This window comes from Trichosurus vulpecula, chromosome 3, assembly GCF_011100635.1.
Source record: "Trichosurus vulpecula isolate mTriVul1 chromosome 3, mTriVul1.pri, whole genome shotgun sequence".
NCBI lineage: Eukaryota > Metazoa > Chordata > Mammalia > Diprotodontia > Phalangeridae > Trichosurus > Trichosurus vulpecula.
The window spans coordinates 200,097,058-200,110,996 of NC_050575.1; the positions used below are offsets into that span (position 1 = coordinate 200,097,058).

At 42.9% G+C, this 13,939-nt stretch overlaps 1 protein-coding gene across 1 annotated transcript in view; it reads right to left on the reverse strand.

Annotated features, from left to right (window-relative positions):
• LOC118845076 (somatomedin-B and thrombospondin type-1 domain-containing protein-like) overlaps nt 1-10,848 on the reverse strand; it is a 31,974-nt gene extending 21,126 nt beyond the window's left edge. Inside the window, exon 1 of the mRNA XM_036753104.1 lies at nt 10,590-10,848. Within this exon, the coding sequence (XP_036608999.1) occupies nt 10,590-10,821 (232 nt within the window). The 5' untranslated portion in view covers nt 10,822-10,848. The remainder of the gene's footprint in view (nt 1-10,589) is intronic.
• Between the last annotated feature and the right edge of the window lie 3,091 nt (nt 10,849-13,939).

Sequence of the window (13,939 nt, forward strand, 5' to 3'; positions counted from 1 at the left end):
TGAGGGGAAGAAACCTGATTTCAAAATGGAAATTCACCCCAAATTTATCTACACACCTGCTAAGGGAAAAATGAAACTATTAACTGTGTAAAAATTTCTTCACGAAGTGCTCAGGGAATGGAACATATCATAGCAAAAATACACCATGAGGTGGCAGCATTTCAGAAAATTATAGTATATCTATATATAATTTATATATAATATTCACTTACACTGTGTATATCCTATATATACAATGTATATTACTATGCTGTTTTCCTAGTAGAAAACACTAACTTAAACTTAACAGCAACAGCACCTGAACACCTCGAGTTAAAGCAAGCCAGCCTGCCCAGGTTACCCAGGTAACACCATGCCACCTGAGTTAATTGGAGCTCAGGAGAGCTTAGTCCTGCATCTGCCACTATGTAGCTTTGTGCAAATCTCTGGGCCTCAGTTGGCTCACCTGTAAAATGAGTGAGTTGAACTATATGATTACAAAGACCCATGCCAGCTCCTCCATTCCTTGTTTTAAAGGTCTCTCCCAGCTCTGACATTCTCTGATCTAAGGTCCCTCCCAGATCTCACAATCAGTGATTTGGCCTCTACAACTTTATCTTCCAAAAGTCTTTACTTTTAACCCTCTGCTCTGGTCAGATGAGTGTAGCACAAAGCAAAGTCTGTGCCTCACAAGCTATATTATGCTGAGGAAAACAACACATAAAAGGATGCTGAAGGGGGCAGCACCTTCAGTGCTTGCGGGCAATGTTTACAACAATTTCTATTCCCCCCAAAAACAATGTTTTCCCCCTAGACTTAGAGCTATTCTGACAGAGAGACTTGACTAGAACACCCTGGATTCTCAGCTCCCCGGTTGTTCAAGTGATGGAGTGGGGAAGGAGGAAAAGGAAAAGAGAAAACCCTAACTTTGTAAGTTGTAGATAAATCACTGGAATCGGAGTCAAGAAGACACTGTCACTTAACCTCTCAGCCTCAGTTTCCTCATCTATAAAATAAACATAATAATAGCACTTACCCCTCAAGGGCATGAGAACTAAATGTGAAAATAGATGGAAAGCACTTGGCAGGCCTCAAAGCACCCTACAAATGTTAGCTATCGTGATCATTATTCATGACACATGTTACCATTTTAGGTTACCTGCAGCAAAAGCCTTTTAAAGTCACCCGCTGTTTCTAGACTGTTTTGGTTAACCACATGTGGATCAACCCAGGAGAAAAGACTTGTCAACAGATAAGGGAAATAGCCACAAGTAAGAAATAACCCCTAATCTTGGGAATAGTAGAAAGAAGGTAATGTTGGGAAGACTATAGTCTGCCCCACACAGACAGAGATGTCAGAAGTGGGAGCCTGTCGCCTTGGGTAGGGAAAACCCTGTTTTATGTGGAGGTAACTTGCGGGATTTTCCCCCATTTTTTGAAATGTGTGGATATTTTATCTGTAAGTCTGTAAGTTTGGATGAATGTTGGATTAGTATCCCCTGAACATTTTTGTGGGGTCATTTCTCCAGAGTATGACTGGCAGCTCAAAGTGTCGTCCTTTTAAATTATTGTTTCCAATTGGGACCCTTCCTGAATAGACCAGGTATACCTTTAATATTGTGGTATAGTATAATAGATAACGTGTGGGACCTAAAGTCAAGAAGATCAGGAATTGAAACATACCTCAGATATTGACCGGCTGTATGAGCCTTGACAAATCACTCTGCCTCTCTCCCTCTCAGTTATATCATCTACAAAACGGAGATAACAACATCTAGTCCACAGGGCTGCTATGAGGATCAAACAAGATAACAGAGGCAAAGCCGTTGGCAAATCTTAAAATGCCATATAAAAGACAGTTGTTATTTAAAGGCAGCACGGTTCAGTAGAAGGAGAGTATCCTTGCACTCAGAAGACCTGGTCTCAAGCCTCCTTGTGACACTTACTAGCTTGTATAATCAAGGGGAAGATGTTTAATCCTCACCCTCTAAACAACTGTTTAAGATTTTAAGTTATACACAAGTGATTGGTCAATATCACTGGAGGTAGTTTCCATACTGGGTATTTCTGACACCTATGAAATCACTGTCCTGGGCAAATATATCTTTATATGAATGTATATATAAATAAATACATACATATATATGGATATATATGTATATAATTACCTGCTATTGCACTGGTGCTATTGTTTATCACTGTTGCATCATTTGGTTCACTATGATTGAGCCCGGGGTAGACTAGGATCATGACTGGGCAACCACTGTAAAGTTGGTGTGCTCCCATCAGACTACCAAAGTTGATTCAAAAAAAAGGAAAATGACAAATGTTGGAAGGCCTACAGGAAAACAACAACTGCAAACTGGGACAGAAAATCTGAAAAGCAGTTTGAAAATATGTCCCAAAAGTTACTAAACTGTGTATAACCACTACTAAGTTTATAATCCCAAAGAGATTTTTTTTAAAAAGAGGAAACAATCTTATGTGTACAAAGATCACATATTTTTCTACATATATTTGTAGCAACTCTTTTGGTGTCTAATGGAGCGCCCATCAACCAAGGAATGGCTGGACAAATTATGGTATATGAATGTAATAAAATACAACTGCGTTATGAGAAAAAATGAGAGAGACAGCTTCAGAAAAACCTGGGAAGGCTTGTATGAAATGATGCAAAATGAAGCGAACAGAACCAGGAGAACAATTTATACAAGAATATCCACATTGTAAAAACAAAATTTTGAAAGTCTTAATGATTACAGAGTACTAATGGTAAAGAATGTTACCCCCTTACTGATAAAGAAGTGATGGACTAACTATGCAGGATGACAATAACAACAAAAACCATAATAGCTAACATTTATATACTGTCGACTAGGTTTCTTTTTTATTTTTCATTTATGGAATAAAACAAGCATTACCATAACATAGTACAATAAAAAGATACTTGTACATGAAACTGTAAATCTACTGTGCACAATTTACTATTACCTTCAAATATACAACAAAATTATCATGTAAATTTCTTTTTTTTCTTCCCTCCCCCCTCCCTAGTGATGGCTACCATTAGACATAAATTGGTATATATTTCTCTGGATGCAGACAGCATCTTTCTTCATATGTCCTTTACAGTTAACTTGGGTATTTATAATAGACAAAATAACTTGTTCACTCAAAGTTGTTCATAAAACAATATTTCTATTACTGCGTACTAGGTTTCAAGAATTGTTCTAATTGCTTTACAAATGTCATCTCATTTGATCTTCACAACCTTAGGAAGTAGATGCTATTATTATCCCACTTTACAGATGAGGAAACTAAGGCAAATAGAAGTTAAGTGTCTTGTCCACGGTTCACACAGCTAGTGGATGTATGAGGCTGAATTTGAACTCAGTTCATCTTGACTCCAGCTCTAACGCTCTATCCACCACACCATTTAGCTGCCTCTGTGTGAATAAGACACATATTTTTAGACTTGGCCAAAGTGGAAATTTATTTTGCATGACTATGCATAATTGTTACATAGGTTTTGTTTTTTTCCTCTTTTTTTCAGTGGCTAGGAGGGGAGGTAAGTGGGAGAAAAAAATACTTGTTAATTGAAAAAATAAAAATCGAAGTTAAAAAAAAGAAAGTTGTGTATCTTAGTGGCAGTGGAATTGCATCAAACACTGTTAGTTTCAGGGTTATACACCAAATACTATGATAAAGCTATTCTGGCTAGAGTGCTCCAAAAAGAGGCTGGAACAATGTCTGTACTCTTGACAATTACCTGATACAGCAGAACACTCCAGTGTCCCCAGAGAGATAAAAGTTGAAGAGGATGTCTGGAAATTAGTTGCTAGACCCCCTATGGAAGACAAGAGCTTGGCAAGAAATGTTAAAACCTTCCTGGGGAGGGGGAGATGGATAGAAGATGAAGTGAGGTATCTGCTCAAAGACTTTGCTCAGTGCAAAGACAAGGTACTCACTATACAAAGACAAGAGCCTTTTTTTTTAATCCCTCCTCCAAACTTCTCAGGTTCTATCTGGGGTACAACCATCATTCCAATAACTCAGCTTAACAGTCAACTCTTCTCTCTCCCTCATCCCCCATATCAACACTTGTTGATTTTACCTCTATGACAGCCCTTGGTACCCATCCCTTTCTTTCCATTCATGTGGCCACCTCATCACTTCTTACCTGAACTAGTGCAATAGCCTCCTTATTGGACTCCCAGCCTCCAGTCTCACTCTCTCTCTAATCCATCCTCCACACATTTGGCAAAATTTTCTTCCTAAAGCACAAGTCTAAGGTTGACGACCCCTTGTTCCAAAATTTTGGGGGCTCCCTATTGCCTTTAGGATAAAAAACAAACTCAGTTTGACATTTAAAGTCCTTCACAATCTAACTTCAGACTACTTTATTACCAACTTATTACATGTTAGTCACCTTCATGCACAATATAGAGTACATGTTTGGTTCCCTGAACTCAAAACACTGCTTCCATGTTTTTGCACAGGCTGTCCCCTATGCCTAGAATCTTCAAGAACTTAGACATGTTTTAGGATTTGTTGTCTACTATCAGAAAATTGCCACCATAGCTAAGTCTCTCAATGAGTTCACTTGTAGGTGGATGGTTGAGAAGAACTAGACACAAAATGGCACCCCTTTGGCACCATTTGGAGGTCACTATGACAAGAAATATAAATGAGTTTTTAGGGACTAGTTTACATGTGCACTGGTCCTAGCTTCTCAAATCAAATTGTGTTACACACTGATGCTAACCTGGAAGGTTTGTGAGCAATCTTATCCCAGAAGAATAATGGTGTGGTAAGAACATCTACCAGCACTTCCCCACAACATGGGTTCAGACCACTCTTCCTTCTTTCCTCCTGAAACATGAATTAATTTTTCCTAAAAGGAGATAAAGCTGTCCCCTGGCTTCCCTGATGCACCTTCCCCATCATGTTAAGGGCATAAAAAGCACCAGCCAAAAGGAGCAGGGTTCCTTGGACTTGATGCGTTTCTGAAGACCACACAAGGCATGATGTCATACTTCACTATATCCTACCCTGATGACCAGGAACTTTCCCATATGGAGACAAGGGAGGTCATGTCCAGAGAAGCCCCCTTGTTGCATATCCTTGCCATGTTAGAGCAAAGTAAACTTCCCCTTGTTAACGTTTCAATGCCTTGATAGTGCCATGTTTCGTCCTAACATCCAACCTGAACTAAGAGAGTGTTGGTGCCTCCTCCAATAAATAGGCATCAAAAGCTGATTGCATTTTCTAGTTAGGAATTTACTGAGAGGGAGACTCATTATCCCATACACATTTTGGCATTCTTTGGTTTGAAGTAGGTTTTTGCTAATAAGTTCTAAGAATATGTATATTGTGACTGTGCCAAATTGGATGCTATCTGCCAGAGATGGGCAGAAGCACTAGCCAACTGAGTTCAGGCTGTACTATCAGCCAGGAAATAAGAACAGGAATGCAGATGAATCCTCGTGTCCTGTAGGGCATGAGTCTGAAGCTAAAATAATACCAGAATGGGTTAAAGGTGATCTGAGAGACTGGGAGAGACTGCTATCACAGACATGAGAGTACGGATGAGAGTCTGAGATACTGACTGACCATCAGCCAAACTAGAGGAAAGTTTTCAAACTCTTTTTGTATTGCCCCTTGGGCAATCTTAATTTAAAGTTGCTCAAGGTATAATGGGTAGCAAGGTGGCACAGTGGGTAGAGCACTGGGTCTGGAGTCAGGAAGACTCATCTTCCTGAGTTCAAATCCTTCTCTAAATATTTAGTAGCTGTGTGACCCTGGGCAAGTCACTTAACCATGTTTGCCTCGATTTCCTCATCTGTAAAATGAGCTGGAGAAGGAAATGGCAAATCACTCCAGTATATTTGCCAAGAAAACCCCAAATCGAGTCACAAAGAGTCAGACACGACTGAATAACAACAACATCATAAGCTAATTTATGTGTGTTTGTAATGTGTGGTACCCCCACAGAATTTTTCAGGGTCTGAAAATTTTTATTGAAGAAAGAAATAGTGTAGTAGCTAGCATATACATAGCACTTTAAGGTTTCCAAGTCATCTTATATACGTAATCTCATTTGATCCTCACAACCCAGTGAAATAGGTGCTAATATTTTTGTAGATGAGGAAACTAAGGTTAAGTGACTTGCCCAGGATCATACAGACCATCCAAGGTGGGATTGGAACTCAGGTCTTCCTGACTCCAAGTCTGGTGCTCTTTCTCACTGAGCCACCTACCTATCCTCAGAGACATAAAGAAAGGATACCACTCAAGAGGGTTTGGGGAAAGACATGTCAGGGCAGACAAAGGACACATTCTGCCCAAAGAGGGCTTTGGAGAGGAGAGGGTATTCACTGGGAGAAAGTTCTAAAAGCGACATCCCAGGAAGCCAGGTATGAGGCATCGACCCACATTCCTACCTCTGAAGCCAGAAGGTAAAAAGAATGGAGAATGTCATGGTGAGAAGAAAAAATGACTGTGGTCATATGCCAGTGTGAGTCCTCTATATCTCACCCTGAGCTGGGTAGAGTGTGACACTCATCTCTCCTATTCCTGGAATAGACCAGAGCAATCTAATTCGAGAGTCCACCTGTTCCAAACAATGGAGATATTGATGGGACCCAAGATCTAGCCCATTTGAACAAAATGAGGTGGCTACTGCATCCGCTTGTGCAGAGAGATGCCCTTGACTCCCAAACTACTTCGTTTTACCTTTTGGCCTTGTGGGAGCAAAAAGAGGAAGGGTAGGGGGATCCAGGGAGGTAGAAGGAACATTGTCAAGTGTGACAATATCCCCATGAAAAGTGGACAGTACTGAGCCAAGGCAGTATAAATGAACTAAACATGTGTTATGTTCAGGATAGGACCTACATCACTAAAAATCTGTTCAGGCCAGAGCTAGCAATTTTCATTCCCTCCTCCCCTTTCCTTCTGTTTCCTAAAAGCACAAGGAGACTCTTTTTGAGATCGATATTTACCTCAGAGCTTGTGAAACTTTTATCTTTTATGTTAAAATCTTATTTTGTGTCTTGTGCCATCAAAAGACAAAGCTGTCTGTCAATGGAATTAAAAAAACAATGAGGTGGCTACAAAACCATCTAGGACTTCAATCATGAAACAACATTTGTAAGTAGTGTTTTTGGCAGGTCGTAGCCCTCTCCCCTTTTCCTCTAGATTGAGAACCTTTTTGAGTAGCTCCACTAGGGGAGCTTGGACACTTAGAACACCAAATTTGAGTGCTAGAGTCATGGGAGGGAGAAAAAAATGACCTTTTAAGTTGATGCTGCGATTTTAGGCTATCTGTGGTGAATGTCTTTTGAGTTATCTGCTTGCTACCACTTGATATTAGCATGATTTTCCTAATAAAACTTTTGGTTACTACAATATACAGCTTAAGTGATTTGTTACCAACAGCCAAATCAAACAAGAGAAGGAAGTTGCCAATGGGCAGAGGCAGAGACACAAGAAATAAGTAATCTTAGAACCTGGGAATAGCTGGAAGAAGTTGATGCTGAGAAGTCTGTAGTCTGCCTAGCCAGACAGGGCACATGGCACATGTGGGAGCCTGGCACATCAGGGAGGGCAGATAGATCCCCATGGCACTTTCATCCTCACTTCACATCTAACACAGTGCCTGGAAAGGGTAGGTGATTCATAAAGACATATATGGTGGAGAGGGCGCTGGATTCATAATCAAACCACCTAGCTTTTAATTCCAGCTCTTTTACTCACTCTCTCTGTGACCTTCCCCACTCTGAGTCTCAGCTTTTTCTTTGTAAAACAAAGTGGGGTTAGATTAGGTGATTTCTAAAATCTCTTCTAGCTCTGACATTTTATATTCTATCTAAGATCCCTTTTAGTTCCAATATTCTTTGTTCTAGGGCTATTTCTAACTCTCACATTCTCTACTTTTTAAGCCTCTTCTAATTCTAACATTCTATGTTCTAAGCTGCCATCTAGCTGTAATGCTTTGATTCTATAAATTGAATAGAATTCCCCAATACTATAAATAGGAGATTTTTGAATCATAATTTCCTTAATTCCAGAACTCACAAAATTTTCAGTTCTTTGGCCTTGGGCACCTAAAATAATTTCTGCTGAATCTGGGATTTGTTTCTAAGCAGATGGAGATGTGCCAGCCCATAATCAGAAAGCTGGTTTCTGGTTCCATAGTCCTTTGGTACCTACCGTATAAAGCAGGACCTAAAATGGGGCAAACAAAGGGAACAGAAGCTTTGATGAACACAAGGAATCATCTTTATCACCCCCCTCTCACGCACCCTCTTGCCCATTTCCTGCCACCCTGGTCTGAGCTCTTTATACTCTAGAGAATGATGAAATGTTGATAACATCAACTGGTTTTTTGGGCTCTGGGTCGGGAGTGTGGGAACATTTCCCTGGCTCCTCAAACAATGTAACCACTGGTCCTTTCTGCCCATCTCCCCCTCCTAGGGCCCCACGGCCCTCCCTTTCTACCAGTGAATAACAACACATAGAAGCATGTTACACTGGAAGGGGCCTTGGACTGTAGAATGTTAGAGCTGGAAGGACGTTAGAGTACAGAATGTCAAAGTTGGAAGGAACCTCAGAGCATATAACATGGATATGAGTGCTAGAAGAGACTGTAGGACATAGAAAATGAAAATGGAAACAACTTGAAACTATAGAATGGCTTCTCTCTGGCACTGCCCCTGTCCAGAATCCCTCAGGCCACAGGCATGTCCCTGAAACTGTGCCTCAGTTCTCTTACCTGTGAAATGCATATATGAATGCCAGGCAGAAGAAATTGTGATGCTCTTGAGTCTCTGAGGATCCACCCTGGCAGGTATGTGTGGAATGATTGCAGGCATGTGCCAGTTAGGTGCAGGTACCAGATGTGTAGAGGTGCAAAACAGTCCTGCTGCTCTAGACATATGTTTTTCCAAGTACAGCCTAGAAGTGGCCAGTGTCTAGTGGTTTCATAATATTCAGAGAAGAGATGGATGTACCAGTACACATCTAGTACCTTTAGTGTGATTTAACATGGAATGAAATTCCCTCCCACCCCTGCGTCCTCCTCACCCAACAAAAAATACTTCCACCCACAGATGACTAACACTGGTAATTCCCTTAGTTCTTTAGTTAAGAACTTGTGCCCTCTTGTAAAATGAAAGTGTCTCCAGAAAAGGTAACCTTATTATGTTAATACCTTAGAATTATGTTATGTCAGCGCTTTAGGGAATCCTAGAAATCATTTAGTTCAACCCCCTCGTTTTACAGGAGATAAACCTAATATTCACCAAGAGAAAGTGACTTGTCCAACATACAGTGAATCAGGGACAACACCAGGGCTAGAATTTAGGTCTCCTGACTCTTATCTCAAGGCTAGAGTGTCAAAGCTGGGTCTTAGTGCTCATCTAGTCCAATCCCTTCATTTTACAGATGGAGAAAATGAGGCTCAGAAATGGGAAGGATACTGATTTCTAATATCACACAGGGAGTCAGAGGTAGAATCAGAGCCAGAATCTGATCTTCTGACTCTTCATCTAGGATTCTTACCACTACAGCATGATATATAGTCAGCATTAAAAGTAGAGAAAAGCCATCACCATTCCAAGTCCAGCCAAGCCCTAATCAGGTAAAGATGAAAATTCTCACATTGGAAAGAAATGGAAAAACAGCAGAGACAGCATCTCTAAGGGCTAAGAATGAAAGCATCTCCTCCGTGCCTCAACTTTCTGTGAGTCTGCCTCATTTCTTTTAAGGGGAGGGAGGTAAAATAACCTCTTATCCTAAAGAAGTTCTGCATCTCCAACAAGCCGAATAAGCATTCATTTAAATCATACTCCATGAACACTCATTATTAATGCAAATAATGGTAGTGGTAATGATGATAGTGGTTTTAAATAAAGGTAATACAGGGATGGTGATGGTTTGAGTCCTAGTATTCCAAGTCACTTAGGAAGGTGTACTGTCACTGGCCAATAACTCCAGACACCACCATGATGGCCCTCTGAGGGAGGGAAAGAGTTAGACCAGTGGCCCTGTCCGGGTCCCAGACGTCATGACCCTCTCCTATCTGTTGTCCCAGTCAGTTCCTCAAGCATCCCTTTACAAATCCCTCAGTCCCTTTTGGTTTTTCCTGCCCCTGCCTGAAGTCCCTAACTCCATGCCAGGTCCAGAGATTCTCCCCCCTCCGCCAGTCCTAACCTCTAATCTTTCATAGTCCTATTCCTAACTAAGGCCCCTCTACCCCAGGCCTGGTCCCGGACCCCCCCCCTCTCCACTTCCACTGACCCTTTTATAGCCTCACCCCACCCCATGACTTTGGGGCAAGTAGGTTCACCTTCTTGGGCCTCAGTTCCCTCATCCGCCAAATGAGTGGAATTGAACTAGATCACCTCTTAGGTCAATTCCAGATCTCGATCTAGACTCCTGCTTTCCCTCCTCTCCCCACTCCCGAGCCCCTCTGCAGTTCCGAACCCCACTCTAAGATCTTCGCTGCTCCGGCACTCCTATCCCAGGCTCACTGCTTGTCCCGCTCCTCCCCTGAATCCCTGTGGACCGCCCACGCCCACCCTCTCTGCTCATCTTCATCTGGCTCCCACCTGGACAGGCACTCCCATAATCCCGGCAGCAGTCCCCCACTGCGCTGCATGCCTGGTCGCAGTAGCAGGGCTGGGGGCCCAGAGAGAGACCTGCCGCTGTCCAGCCCAGGGAGACGCACGTCAGGTCCCGGCCCGGACAGCAGCGACCGAGCTCGGCACAGCCTGCTTGGATCGGTGGGACCGCTCCCAGAGCCAGGGCCCAGGCCCAGGCCAGTACGGCACCGTGGGCCATGTCCGGTGGACTCCTACGCCTGCCAGGCAGTCCTAGGGAAGGATGGGGAGGGGGAAGGGAGGGGAGAGTCAGTCAGGCGGGGCCACAGGTTTCCTCCCTGGGCTGGAACCCAAGTCAAACTATCCGCATGTCACCCGCCCCTCCCTGGGTCCAGGTCCGTTGTGGCAGTCCCGCACTCAGAAACCCCCATGCTTCCCCTCACTCTCCCTCCCCTTCACATCTTCTACTTCCACCCAAAAGGAATAACCTGCAAGGAATTGGAACGGGGTGGGTGGCCACCTCATCTGCCAGAAATCCCGGAATCACAGAAGCTTTTAGAGCTCATTTACCCTCGCGTTTTACTGAAGCCCAGAGTGCGGAAGGTATTTGTCTAAGGACACACAGCTAGAAAGTGGCACCGACGTCTCCCAGATTCATACTTTTTTTTTTTTAAATCAGAACCTGCGATTTCATTGGCTTAAACTGTAAAACAACTCCTGATGAGGAGTCTACCTAAAGTGATGTAGCTAGCACCTGACCGACAAATTCTAGACTTTGACAAGTTGCCTGAAGCATAGATAAAGTCACTTAGGCAGTATGTGTCAGAGGCAGGACTTGACTAGCTCTTCCTCAGTCCCAAGATGGCTTTCTCTCCACTACACCATTCAGCCTTTCCCATGAAGAGTCATAAAATACTAGGATTGAAAGAGACCTTGGGGACCCTAGTCCAGGGGTTCCAAAGTGTCATGGGCCACTTTGGCAATCTCAGGAAGCCTGTGGGCCCCTTAACAAAATAATACATAAAATAAAAGAATGAGATTACAAAGGAAACTAAATCTATTGAAATACCATTATCAAAATGTTGTAGGATTTTTTGTTTGTTTGTATTTGGGTTTGTTTGGTTTTTTTAAGCAAGTTCATGGGACAGAAATTAAGAACCACTGATCTAGACTAACCTGCTCATTTGACAAGTGTAGAAACAGACTACAACCCACCACACTTTTCCAGTTCCAGCAGGCACTCCATTTTGGTTCCCATTCCCTCCTTTCTCTCAGCTCCAAAACCTCACCCTAATACAGAAACCCAAACCAAATCTGTCACCTAAAACTCTCCTGCTGTAATGTCCTTCACACACACACACACACACACACACACACACACACACACACACACACACACACAGGAACACCTGCTATCCCCTCCACTTCCATCCACATATTTTCCCAGTTCAATATTCTATTCTTCCCTTCCCACTCCTATTTAGTGCTCTGAACTGTCCCCCAGCCTAAACAGCTCCCCAACCTTTGAGCACACACACACACACACACACACACACACACGCACACACATACACACACACACCCCTCAAGAAGTCCCAGGCACTCACCAACAATTTTCTAGCCTGGGATATCTTGGGGACTTGGCATAGAAAGTAGGACCAGTTAGTAATCTGAGCTTTCTTATTCCCTGAGGTTCAGGCAGGAAGGACTTAATCAATCCTAGCCAAATTGAGGGAGATAAACTCTAGCAGCCCTGGGGAGGGAAATGAAGCTGCAGAGGAGGTTTCTGATAGGCTCCAGATAGGACTTTACTGAGCTACATTTTTTTTTGTCCCTGCTCATCCAGGAAACAAAAGGGTAATGAGAGTTTCTGTGGTAGGTTGCCAATGAGACAGCCTTGGATTCTAAGGACAACTCCCCCTCCCATGCCTTCTTTTTTCATACCTAACAGACTCAGAGCTCCAGTCAGGCCAGATGATGGGGGGAGAGGGGAGAATTAGGAAGGCAGGACAATGACAGAGAAAGAAGCTTGACTGAAACAGTAGTTTTAGCTTAAGCAAACATGTTAAAAAAGACTGTGCTCCTTGAAAAAATAAATCAATCTCCAGGAGAGAAAAGAAGATATCCTTTCATGGCACACGAGTTGTCTTTACATCTATGAATGGGGAAAAACTTCCTTCCTCCCAATCAGTCAGCATTTACTGAGCATCAATATACCCCCAATCCACAACAATCCTCCAAAGAGCAAAGTATCAAACCACCATGCAGGTGAAGCTCCCTTGTATGAGGAGGCTCTTTCAGACTTCAGTAGCTGATAGAGGGTACAAGGCAAACCAGCTTCCTATTCAATTCCACTCTGTAGCGAATAGTGTAAGCCAGGCAAGAATCTCCTGAGGTGTCTCGTCCTTGGTTTCCTCCTCTGTATGAAAGAAAATGGCGTAAAAATAATTGCATCCCAGATTTGGAAGTGGAAGGTCCAAATTCCTCATTTTACAGACATGGAAATTGAAGCCTGGGATAAGTGAAGTAACTCACCCAAGGTCACATAGCTACAGGTAGGACTAAAGGTGCCACAAGTAGGACTCGACTGTAAGACTTTGATCCCATTGCTTTTCCATGATGCCACACTATACTTAGCAACTGTGTGACCATGGGCGAGTCATAAATTTTCTGAACCTCAATGAGTACCTCATGAGTAAAATACTATCTGCTTCACAGGGTTGTTGTCAAGAAAGTAACTTTAAAATGCTAGTCGATGTGAGTTATAAAGTGGCTAAAGGAAAAGCAGACCATTGAATCCACTTGAAAGGATGACTCATTTGGCTTCCTTAAAAATCTTCTAGGTGTCCTTATCTTGCTTTCATCCTCATCATCCCACCAGGTTTTTGATATCGGAGCATCTGGTGACCCAGTTCTCAGCTGATCTCCCTCATCAGTCCCCTTTGTGAGGGCCTTAGAGTTAGGGGGGCATTTGGCAGGCAGCATTTTCACAGGCACAAAGACAAGCCTACTCTCCTCAATCCTTTCAGCAGGCAGAGACAGGATCACCCCTACTTCTTGCCTTGCAGTTTGGGTGGCGCTCCCTGTCACCTGAGCACATGGGAGATGCTATATACCAAAGGGAAGGCAGAATTACAGAATTTCAGAAGTTGAAGCAATCTTAGAGTCTGCCTACTGACAAGTAGTCAGCCAGCCTCTGCTTTAACACCTCCCCTGACAGGGAACCCACTACTTCCTGAAGCAGTTCATTATACTTTTGGACACTGTTAGGAAGTTTTCCCTAGATGGAGCCTAAATCTGCCTCCCTGTAACTTCTTACCATGCATGCTAGCTCTATTCTCTGAGACCAAGCAATACAA